Source organism: Poeciliopsis prolifica, unplaced genomic scaffold (assembly GCF_027474105.1).
Source record: "Poeciliopsis prolifica strain line A6 unplaced genomic scaffold, Auburn_PproV2 SCAFFOLD001, whole genome shotgun sequence".
NCBI classification, from domain to species: Eukaryota; Metazoa; Chordata; class Actinopteri; order Cyprinodontiformes; family Poeciliidae; genus Poeciliopsis; species Poeciliopsis prolifica.
Window position 1 is genome coordinate 6805124 of NW_026562376.1, and position 11920 is coordinate 6817043.

General features: G+C 38.4%; 1 protein-coding gene across 4 annotated transcripts in view; it reads left to right on the forward strand.

Moving 5' to 3' along the window:
* The window catches only part of LOC129367751 (synaptotagmin-7-like), a 43804-nt gene that overhangs the window by 18199 nt on the left and 13685 nt on the right, over positions 1-11920 (forward strand). For all 4 annotated transcript variants that reach the window (XR_008606736.1, XM_055042410.1, XM_055042401.1 and 1 more), the window contains 5 exons: positions 4861-4963; positions 7156-7423; positions 10055-10224; positions 10557-10671; positions 11670-11869. Coding sequence is in view for 3 of the 4 variants with exons in the window: in XM_055042410.1 (XP_054898385.1) it covers positions 4861-4963; positions 7156-7423; positions 10055-10224; positions 10557-10671; positions 11670-11869 (856 nt within the window). In the remaining variant the exon portion in view is untranslated. The remainder of the gene's footprint in view (positions 1-4860; positions 4964-7155; positions 7424-10054; positions 10225-10556; positions 10672-11669; positions 11870-11920) is intronic.

Consider the following 11920-nt stretch of genomic DNA (forward strand, 5'->3'; position numbering starts at 1 on the left):
TTTTTATGTTTTGTGTTTTTGGCTAATCTCCAATAAAAGAATCACAAGTATCTGATGTTTATACTGAAACAGGATTTCACTAAATGAACCTATTTTAAGGTTAATTACCGTTCCAGCATGCAGAAAGTAATTAGGTGAAACTGAAAGTAACCTTATTTATTAAGTCATTCCAAGGATTTGCTGCAGCTTTTAAAGAATGACAGCAGGTCTGACTCTAATGTGAGTGCTGGTGTGGTTCATATGGATGATGACTTACATAAGCAACAACGTGCGGCAGTTCTCACTATGATCCTTGGAAGTGAGCTGCACTCCTAACGCATGATAGATCAAGTGGGTGGCAATGAAATTGAGCATAGATGTTGAAATACTTCACTCCATGGTCTCAGCATGTTTGTTTGAGTGTTTGCAGAAGAGCGGAAGACTGAATGTTTGAAAAAAGAAAAAAAATAAAGAAAGAAGTGGGGGGTGGAGGGTCTGGGTTGGGCTCTCTTTCTCGCGTCTCTCTCCAGCCTAGAAGTGGAGTGTCTTTGCCCCCCTTGCCTCTCTCTTCGAGCTGCTGGCCCTCGGTCAGGTAACGAAACAGGATAGTATCACAGGACGGTGAAACCCAAAGTATGCCTGCCTGCCTCCATATGTCCGTTCACGTGAATATGTGTCTGCGAGGCTCTCACCCGTACCTGTCATATATCCTAAACCTTATCTTCTTTGTTCTCAGTGTGTTTGCTTGTGTGTTGCACCCACCCCTCCCTGTGCCCACCACCCCCTTTTTCAAACACACCCTTGAGTCCACTCCCAACAGCCTCTTGTCAGACACACCCCAAACATCCTCCCAAACCCATATATATTTATATATATGGTCCATATTTCAAGAGTTGTTGCTATGCCAACAGCCCACTTTCTGTGTCTTCGCTGTGGCAGAATCTGATCTGAACCCACTCTGCCTCCCACTGGACACTATAGACTACTGCAGGCTTTACAGAGCCACATCTACCATAGCAGCCCCCTGAAGGGTTGGATGACAAAGAAAGCATTGGCACCAAAATTATATCAGTCGCTGTTCTGCCATCTGCCAAAATTAATATTGCTTTCTTGGAAATATAAAAGAAATTGGAATCAGATCTTATTTTGATGCAGAGTGCAATCTGGAAAAGGAAACTTGGTTCCTCCAGCAGAGCTGCAGCCCCAGCCACTTTGTTTCAACAGCCTGGAGGCAGAGAGCTCAGGACCACCTTTAGCTGCTCTGGCTCTTACCTGAGAATGCACTGAACTCCTGAATGAAGCATGAGAGAGAATTAATAATTGAAGACGTTCAGTCTCCCATCGATACTTGGGAGTCAGAGGAGGCGGGAGGTGCACTGCTTTACTTCAATCCCTGCCGGTCTCTCTTTGCTGTAGAGTAGATTGTCATATCTTCCCCCAGCATCTCCCTCTCGTCTCTCACTTTAGCTTAGATGTAGTGCAAGAAAGTGAAACAAACAAACAAACAAAACACCCCTTGGCAACAAATCCACAATACAGTGGATTTCAAGTGTGCACAGTCTTTTTAAATTCACAGGTGTTGTGATGTGAGCAGTTAAACCAAACCTTTTCCAACTTGTATTTACATCCTGAACTGTTCAACTGAAGGCTGGTTGTAGCACTCTGCACTTCTTTAAAATAATGCTTAATTGAAATACTTTATGATTCAATTTCATAATTTAATCTTCTTGCATTGATACCCGCCATCAATTGTAGTGACTCTGATTAACCAGGAATAAGGTTCTCCTGACACATCAGATTGTTTTTATGTTTTCATCTGCTGTTGAAAATCATAATTTAGAGACAAAACTAAGCAACAGAAACCAAATGTTATTCTCTAAGCTCAATTTAGAGGGACTTAGAACAATAAAAAATTTGCAGTCAACAAGTTCATGTTGTAATAGTTGTAAAGCCTTTTTAAACTCCAGCTTAGCATGTGGGAAAATCTCTAACTCTGAAAGGAGGAAAAATGACATCAGGGTGCAATCCATCCCAGTGGGTTCCTTGTCTTTTAAATTCTCCATAACCTTGAATCTGCCACTGCTCAGTAGAATGAACAATTTGTAGCGGAAGAATTCAGTCTTACTTTTGTCCTGGCAGTGTGATCCAGCATCCCACTGCCTTTTGCTGAGCATCCTTTGAGTTGGCCTTGAGCATCGCTTCAGAGCGTCTGATGGGGATTTCATCCAGAAACGTCCAAGCCTGAGTAAAATCTCCCAAATGCTAGTTTAGATACAGACTAACTAAACTAAAGTTGAAATTTTAAGACATGTTAGACATTCGATGGAAATAGCTGATTTTGCAATCTATTTTAAATAAGAGTTATAATCCACAGCCTTCAGTTGTCTGCTAGAATGCTGAAGGTGATAACACTTCTCGGTGAATCCATACTTCTAGCTCAAATTAGGAATGACTTCAAGGGAGATAAATGAAAGTTTTTGAAATGGCCTCACTGGAATCAAAAAGTAAATTTGGTAGAAAATCTGTGGGATCACACAGGTAAGGTTGTAGACTGTCAGCACCCCCACAATCTGATAGATTTGGAGAACCTTATTTTGACAAAGTCACGACATGCTAATCAACACATAGCAAAGCACACTGACTGAAATTAAATCAAAAGGAGCCTGAAAATGTGAAGAGTGCAGTTATTCAATCATGTTATACCTTTTTTATTCCTTCTATCAGTTTTTTTGTTGTTGCTTTTCAGTTGAATAGCACAGAATAAATGTCACACTAAATGTGGAAAAGGTTGCTTTAACTGGGGCGTGTACATTTTAGAGCTTTTGCTACTAAACCCAATCGCTGAAGAACAACCTCTGTCCTTGAAATTGTAATTTTCCTCCCTTATTTTCCCCCCCTGCCAATTTTTTTGATTTTCTTTGCTGGTTGAAGTGTTTGCTTGTCTTGTTTGCTTGCCTTTTCTGTCTGTCTATTTGTCAGTATACTTTCCTTCAGTCAGTTCTGTCTTTGTCCTTTGCAAAAATGCACACATTATTGCATTCAACATCGATTCTCATCCAAATTTGGAGTTTTTTGGCGCAACCAACAAAGAGCGCGCTCTTCCTCTCAGCAAAAAGCTCGATAGAGAATGCTGGCCAGACAGACAGACGTTTTATGGGCTCCTTGTTTTATGGCCTGTCCAGGGCATTGCCTTCACTCGCTCTGAGTGACAACTACTTGCATATATTTAATATGCACATGTAGCCAATGCCGGTTTGTGCTTTGGCCCCGTGTTCCCACTCCACACTTTTAGAGTGTTGCTAAAATGCTGGAAAATCAGGCTAGTTTAAAAACAACTTGTATCATCTGCTGAATTTTTAATGTCCTCTTTTGTAACACTCTAAATGTGCTCTTCCTATGTTCTTATTATTTGTCCCCTTTCATGGTTTTAGTGAAGTTATAGTTTTGAATGGTATATCACCTTATTTCTCTTTCTATATCTTATTTCTAAGTTATTTTAAACTCTCCGCATCAAAAAACGATATTTCTTGTTCGCTTTATCCTGATAATCAATTGTATTTATTGTCTTTTTCTTTTTTCTTTGTGCTCTCTCTCTCCTTTTAGCATGTTTGTTCCTTTGTCTTCTCTTAAATATATTGTCTGTAGCTCTGTGTTTCATTTTAATTTTTTGTCTTTTATTCTTTGATTCTTATCAGACTGACAAAACTAAGCCTATCTTGTGTTTGCAGGCTTTCCTTCCTTCATTCCCTATCTTTTCTTGCAGCTCTGTTTTTCTCTCTAACGTGCTGGTGTTTGTTATGATCTCACTCTCTTTGGTTTTTGTTTTCATACTGTTCATGCTGGTAATACTTGCTATCTCTTCTAAAACAGATTTCTAAAAATCAGCTTGCTTGTGTATTTCTCTCCTTATTTTTGGTCTTCTTTTCTGTCGAAAGTCTTTATTATTTGTGTCTCTTTGTAATTTGTGAATCTTATATCTGTCTGCTAATTTTTTCTCTTTCTCCATGTTTCTGTCCTCGCTTGTTTGTCACTTAACTGTTTTTCAGTGTTCAACCCCTTCATGTGCCTTGACTAGTCATTTAGGTGTCCATCAATAAGATCCTTTGTATTTTCCTCTATTCATTTCTGTCCTCTCTCATGCTTTTTTGACTTATTTTTCTAAGTCAATTTTTTCTTTGTAATTTCTATTTTCATGATTTATAAACTTAGAGGTTTTGTTTCTCCAAGCGTGTGTGGAAGGGAACTAAATGTAACATCTATTAACATTTGTACCTCAGTGCCAGCCATGCCAGTGAAGATCTCATGTCTCTTCTTTTTTTATTTCCGTAAAATCAACTGTTTGTCGATGCAACTGAGAGATTTAAACATGCAATGTCTGTCCTCTATATGTTGCTATATGTGTTTGTCTGCGGTTTTTATATATCTGTATTTCTGTCATTATACGTGTGTGTCATAAACTCTCAAAGGATTTGGGAAAATAATTTGGTTTCTGTTATTTTAAGTTAATTGATTTTGTGTTTTTTGTCTAAAAATGTGTTTATTATTTTACTAGTGGAGGTAACGTTCTTTTTGAAGATGTACTTACATTTCTTATGAGTTACACCTCTCAGGTCTTGTGCCCATCATTAATCTGTGGAATACCTGGCAGATTTTATTTGGCTTTTGTTAGCAATAGCTGTTAAAAAACAAACCCTGTTTCACTGTGAAGTGACATCAATCCGTAGTGAAACTGGGACTGAACGATCATTTCAGAGAGGCAGTTTGCTGCTAAACAGGTGGAGGCTGGACTCCCTGTGGGCTCAAACGCTTTCTGTAGACGAGTAAACTGCTCATTAATGTTTGAGCTCTTTTACGTTTGTCAACCTGATTTTTTGTTTGCAGGGGCAACAAGCCAGCAAACAGCCCCAAGGGTCACCCTCCTGATGCTGATGGGCACTCTTCTGTAACTGACCTGGCCAACTCGCTCACTGGAGACATGGTGATGGTAAGTTGACCTTGTCCACCTGACATCCTCCCTCACTTCCTTCCTTCCCTCCTGCTTTACGTCTTGGTTTTCCATTCAAAATATGCAGCTAAAAGCAATTTCTGTGAACCAGCCATATGTGATTACTTATTATTACTACTACTGCTTAAACAGGGGGTGAGTATTATTTGATATAAAGCTTTTTTGAGCTTTGTATGATCTAATTACATTTTTCCCTCATCAAAAAATTATCCTGGAGTGTTGCTTTGATTCTTTCATCCATGTTTGAGAAATCCTAGACTCTCACATGACAAACATTCAGCGGTGTCTGAATTCCTGCTCTACAAAGTACTGCCCATTTCCACAAACATTTGCCACAAAGCTGCAAACTCCTCCAGACTAGTGGCAGCAGAAACTTGCAAACTCCTGGTGTAACTGTGAACGACATCATGACTGTTATTTCTGGCTAGTGGTTAGATTGAATGAGGAAAAAATGTATTGCAGAAATGCTTAACACAAAAACAGGAGGAAATGCTAAACACAAAAAGAGGTACAAATCATGGGTTTGATGGTACAACAAAGAGGCTACAGTCCTCGGTTCGATTCCTGGTCCTGGACCATTTGCTGCTTGTCTGCTTGTCTTGTTGTAGAAAGGCCACCAGTGCCACAAAAACCTTTAAAAAACAAATAAGCTCTAGTGTTGGGCAGTAAATAACCTTTAGTGTTATTAAGTTCTGAGTCATGCTGTTTTCAAATTAATCACTGGTGTCTCAAATACGCAGTGACTTGTGTACACTGCTAAATAAATGTTTTGCAAATGTTTTAGGGTTTTTACATTTTATATATTTTTTACAGCAACATTAGGACATTAGTCCTAAATGACCTTTACTCTAAGGTCAGAGGATGAGTCAGGAAAACATAGTTTTGTCAAACTATCGTTCTGGAAGATGATTTTGATAATGGTTAAAAGGCTAAATTGTAGTGTTTGTATGATTTATACAGTACATATAGGCAATATTGAAATTTTATTGCTAATTTGTAGTTACTTCCAAACAAATGATTTTAGAAATTCAACAATACATAGCCTGTTAGCTGTAGTTTAAGCAAATGGGCAGGAAGAAAAGATAGCTTTGTTGGAATCTGTAAGCCAAACCTTTGGAAATTCTGATAAGATATTATTTGATTTGTTCTAAGACATGGAAAGCATTTCAGCTAAGTTACATTTGTCAAGATGAATAAATAAAATTACATTGTTCTGAGGTAATTCTTGCCACCAGCAGGAGTTGTGCTGCAAAGTCATTGTAAGTTTATAAGGCAGGTTGATCTAAAGCTGCGGATGGTAATGAGCGAGTCATAATAGAAAAAAAAATAAAAATAACACACCAGCCGTTCCCACAGTGGCAATCAAGCAAGCCAAGTCATCCAAGGTGACTCATACTGTTTGACAAATTAGAGTTGAAATTCTCCCTCTTTCTGAAACCCGTATTGATGAATCAGAAGTGAGCCTTTGTCATTTTAGTTTTGGATGAAAGCTTTTTTGAAAAGTATTATTTCAGGTAATTCTCTGAGAAACACTTTGCATGCCAAACAGCACCTGAGTTCTTTCACAAAAAGGTTTAGTGCATGCTTCTTATCTCCGCATAACTTATGTAAACTTGTATTGCAATTGTTTTTTATTTGGGAAGGGAAAAAAAAACAAGTAGACAACAACGGTGGGACTAATATGTACAGTTGGGAATGTTTCACGTGCAGAAAGCTGACATTAGTCCATGTTTTACGTCTCACTGAAAGCTTTTTTCCTCCTCTTTCTGTTTCTCTCTTGCCCTCTCTCTTTCCCTCTCGCTGGCTTTTATCAGATATCTGCCTTTTAGTGCAGAGCAATGATAAAGCAGTCAGAGTGGCTGTGAGAGAGCGCGAGTAGTCTAAAGCTCCATATCTTCAATCTGAGCACCTCCTGCCTCTTAAGAACATTAGTAAGGAAATTAAACTCTCAGAGTCTTCTTAACATCGCACCAATCTCTGTCTCTGAGCAGCTGCTCGAGCATGCCATGATCAAAATGTGACTCTGAATTTGTTCCCCCTCACAGCTATTCTCTGTCGAGGTCTGGGTGATGCAGAAAGTCAGTGCCTTTAGGTCTGACTTGTACCTTGTGTGGCTCTTACTGGACACGTGACGGTTTACATTCACTGCTTTGTCTTTTGTGGCCTTGCAGTTGTCCCCAGGTTCAGAGGACGATGACGGTGAAGGGCCCGTCAGCGAAAAACTTGGTCGTATCCAGTTCAGCATAGGCTACAGCTTCCAGAATACGACCCTTACTGTCAAAGTTCTGAAGGGTCAGGACCTGCCAGCCAAGGATTTCTCCGGCACCTCGGACCCTTTTGTCAAAATCTACCTGCTGCCTGACAAGAAGCACAAGCTGGAAACCAAGGTCAAGAGGAAGAACCTCAACCCCCACTGGAATGAAACCTTCCTCTTTGAGGGTTTGTCATATTTCCAAGTTTTAAAGACCTGAAATGTAATGTTAATCCCAACGGATTCTATCATTTTCTCTGGGTTTAAATGTGAATCTTAAAGGGGAAGTATTGCATAAAATTCACATTTTGCATGTTTTTAGGGTCTCAATTGCACAAAAATAAATATTTAAAATATAAGTAAAAACTGATAATTTTAAAAAAAGTCAATTTAATAAGAATATGCCAAATAAGGTAAAGTTAATGCATACATTTTCATCATCTTTCCAGTTAGAAGATGCAGTGACACTTTATTTGGAGGAGTGTGCGTAAGACTGATGTGACAGTCATAAATATGATATAACACCAGATTCATTTCTTCTTAATGAATCTTTCACTGTTGTCATGAAGTATCATTTAGTAAATAATGATGCAAAGTTGTACTAAAACTTGTATTAAAAGTCCAATAAAGTGTTAATTTTGCATTTAAAGTGTCATTATTTACAGAATGACACTTTAAGACAACATTCTTAAACATTCTTGAAGACTTTTTCCACGTTCATGACAGGTATTCTCTCATGCTTATGACATTATGATGTCACTCTTATGCACACCACTTCAAATAAAATCTTATAGAAGATGCACTTTTGGTTATAATTAGTACTGTAACTATGTGAATATGTCTCTATCAAGTTATAATTTCTTTTCATTCTTGCAGCTCAAACTCTGTCAGGTTGTTAGACAGCTCTATTCATGTTTACTAACAAATTCCTGACTAGACTGATATCTGGGCTTTGACTTGGCCACTCCTCAACATTGACTTTGCTTTTTTTGAAAGATATTTCTGTGAAGTTTTGCATCATACTTGAAGTCACTTTTCTAGTTTGGTTATAAACTCAGATCACATGAACTTACGATTTTTCTGGAATTATCTCTTGTGCCTTCAGCTGGATTCCTGACTCGATTTGTACGCTCTTTAGAAATGTTTTTTTTTTTTTCTTATTTGAAATTCTTTGACATTCTGCCATGCAGTTTTGATTTGTAAGAAACCATGAAAAACATTTCTTAAAGCACACTCTCTTCTCTCTGAGCACTGGAACCTTTAACTCCCTCAGATTAGACGTAGATGTCTCTATGGCTTCCCGAACCAGTCTTATATTCTCGGTCGCTCACTTTGTAAGGACAGCCAGCTCTAAAAAGATGTAGACAAGTCCCAAACTTCTTCCATTTTTTAAAAGATGAATTTAACTGAACTCTTTGGTATGTACATTGAGTTAGAAATGATTGTGATTTCTTCAGAGTTATAATTTCCCATTAAATAGCTATGCAAGTTTGTTTAAAAAGTAATAAGGTTTACTAATCGTTTTGACTTTGAGAGCAGTTAAATATTTGATTTTGGAGATTATACAAGCATAATAAAATGCTTGTATATGCTTGTCTAATCACTCTTCTGTGATTAGACTGAGTCACTGTTGAAATATAAAAAAATATATTCATCTTAATTTTGAGTAATTTTATACCCTACGTTGAGTTTTTATTAGATTTTTTTCCTCAGTTTTCTGCTCTTTTATCTCAGGTAATTTCATCTGCAACATTTTATTTCAGAGACAGTTTTCTACCTGATTAAACCATCAAAGACCTTAAAATTACAAAGATAAATGAAGTTCTCTTGTGGAATAAGTGGGTTGTTTGAGGATAGAGTTTTGAAATGAACAGTTTTTGCTGTTAATACTGATTTTTCTTTCTTTAATGTTTGTGTATTGGGGGAAAATGGCAGAAACAAATAAATACTTTACTCTAACCTCTGTATCAAACAACAACAAAACTGACAATAAATTCATGTTTACAGAAAACGTTATAAAAAAAGCTAATCAATTTTAGTTGTTTTATAAACTGGATAGTTATTGTTCGACAGGAACTTTTTGTTTGAACATGTCACTGTTGTATTAAAAATTTACTTTTTATTTTTCTTACAATATAAGCAATAGCAACCTCAATCATGTATATTTTAAACTCAATGTATAACTAAGAAGCTGGCATTGTGAATAGAAATGTAAATATTGTGTTCATTTTCCATCTGTCAGACACCGCAGTTTTCAGACCATGAACATTGCAAAGGTTTCTTTGCTTTTTTTATCAAGCAATACAGAGATAAAGCTCTTTTGCAGCAAGCTTGGCAGATTCCACAAAGACCTGTTTCTCCATTGAAAAGGAGCTTTGTGTTAGTTGTGTGAAAACTCAATAGCAAAGTGTGAAATTAGAGCAAGTTTTTATTGATTAGACCTCCAGCCTAGAAACAGCAGACCAATATTCTGTCTTGCTGTAATAATAATCATCATCTTGTAAGCTGCCGAGGCTGTTTGTCATCGGCAAAGACAAAAGTGCTTTTTTCTTCTGGTGAGGAACATGTTTTTTATGAAAATAGGGCGGAATATTCTCAAAGCTTTTCCAAATCCACAGCCCATTAAGCTTGTATGCGATTAGTTTTGTGACAGGAGTACAGCTTTTGCTCCACACATTGGCATTTTTGTCATATCCTTCCCTGGAAGCATGTTGCACATTTCTGTTCCCTCTGTACTGTCAGGGACATGCCTTTCACAATCTGCCACTTACCTGTGCCTCTGCGCCCACAGTGTCATCTGCTTCCTGTGTCTGCTTTAGGCTTCCCTTACGAGAAGGTGAGAGAGCGCACTCTCTACCTCCAGGTGTTGGACTACGACCGCTTCAGCAGGAACGACCCCATCGGAGAGGTGTCAATCCCCCTAAACAAGGTGGAACTGGGCCAGCTGAAGACCTTCTGGAAGGAGCTTAAGCCCTGCAGTGATGGCAGTGTAAGAGGGCCGTTAGACAGAACCACGGCTGATGCTCACTTTTAATCCCAGTGTAATTTGCTAAAGCAAGTGTGACACGTTTGGTCGCAGCCTTCATCATGTTTGATGTGATTTTTGGGTGAGCAATGATCATAACTAAGCCAGCCCGGTCACTGGACCATCTGTATTTGGCACATGGAGTTAGAGCAGAAAGGGCAGTGATGTAACATTGCACAACGAGGCAGTGAGTAATCTGGAGTTTGATATCCCCTGATGAAATCTGATTTTAGACCAGATGATTCACCCTCCATTGTTTTTTTTTTTTTGTTTTTTTTGTGGGTTCGTTTTTGCAGGGGAGACGAGGCGACCTGCTGGTGTCTCTCTGCTATAATCCCACTGCCAACACCATCACTGTGAACATCATCAAAGCACGCCACCTTAAAGCCATGGATATCGGGGGAACCTCGGGTAAAGTCTTTGCTGTGCTTGTCCCGGTCTTAAATCTGTGGTTTTCAGTTTGGCGCCTTAGCCTTGACTTTCAAAGTTTTGAGGTTTTAGTTTGAATTTGTAGTGACTGACCAGTCAACACAGACGAAAGAGTACCTTGCGAATAATTTCTTTACACCTTTTTCATATTACAGTGTTAGAAGGTCTCCTCACTTTAAGTACTAATAAAATAAATCGAGCGCTTCTACAGATTTGATCAAATCAAGGAAAGTACTTTCGATGCGCACCAATGTTTTCACGTTAAGTGACTGAGGAAATCAGTGACTCAGCATCACTGAGCTGCAGCTCTTTCTGCCTTTGTAAAATTTATGTAAATTTATGGATTTTATTTGGCAAAAGTCTATAATTCCTTTCTTTACAACTTCATAATAATGCTATGCTTTGTATTGCTCTGTCATGTAAAATGCCAACAAAGTACACTGAAGGTTGTAATGTGAATACTTTGGTACTCTGGTTACTGTCCTCAGTTCATAGTCACAGCAGCAAGGTGACATTACATCAAGCATATCTGTTGACCTCTATCTTTCTGTATATCTGAGGATCTTGAACCTCCCAGCTAAATGTGCATCAGTGCACTCTGGTCTCTTCTGGTTAAAAAAGTATGTATCCAGTCCTGCTGTGACACGCTTTCTGTACAATTTTTTTTTTTTTTTTGTAAAATTAGAGTTTCCTACAGTTACTATTAGCAGATATAAAATTGCTCCAGAATTTGCTATATGAATCCCAAGCCCTATTTCCATAAATACTTCCTCATTTGTATGTTTGCTAGCTCAGGGAATAGGTTGACCTTGAACTCAATCGAGGTCTCTGCTTCCCTGCTGCCTTTCTTGTCTATAACAATCAAGAGGGTAATTGCAAAGCTGATCCCAAAAGCAAAAAAAAAAAAAAACAAGAAAAAAAAAACATCCATAGGCATTTTCTTAGTTACCGTAGTGAAAACTTGTATGCACTTTCTGCAGACCCTTACGTAAAGGTGTGGCTCATGCACAAGGACAAGCGTGTTGAGAAGAAGAAGACGCCAGTGATAAAACGCTGTCTGAATCCAGTTTTCAACGAGTCCTTCCCCTTTGATGTCCCTGCCCATGTGCTGAGGGAGACTACCATCATCATCACCGTCATGGACAAGGACAGGCTTAGCCGCAACGATGTCATTGGCAAGGTAATTTATGACATAAGAATCTGCGGGGAGTCTGCAGAGATTTTTAGATCG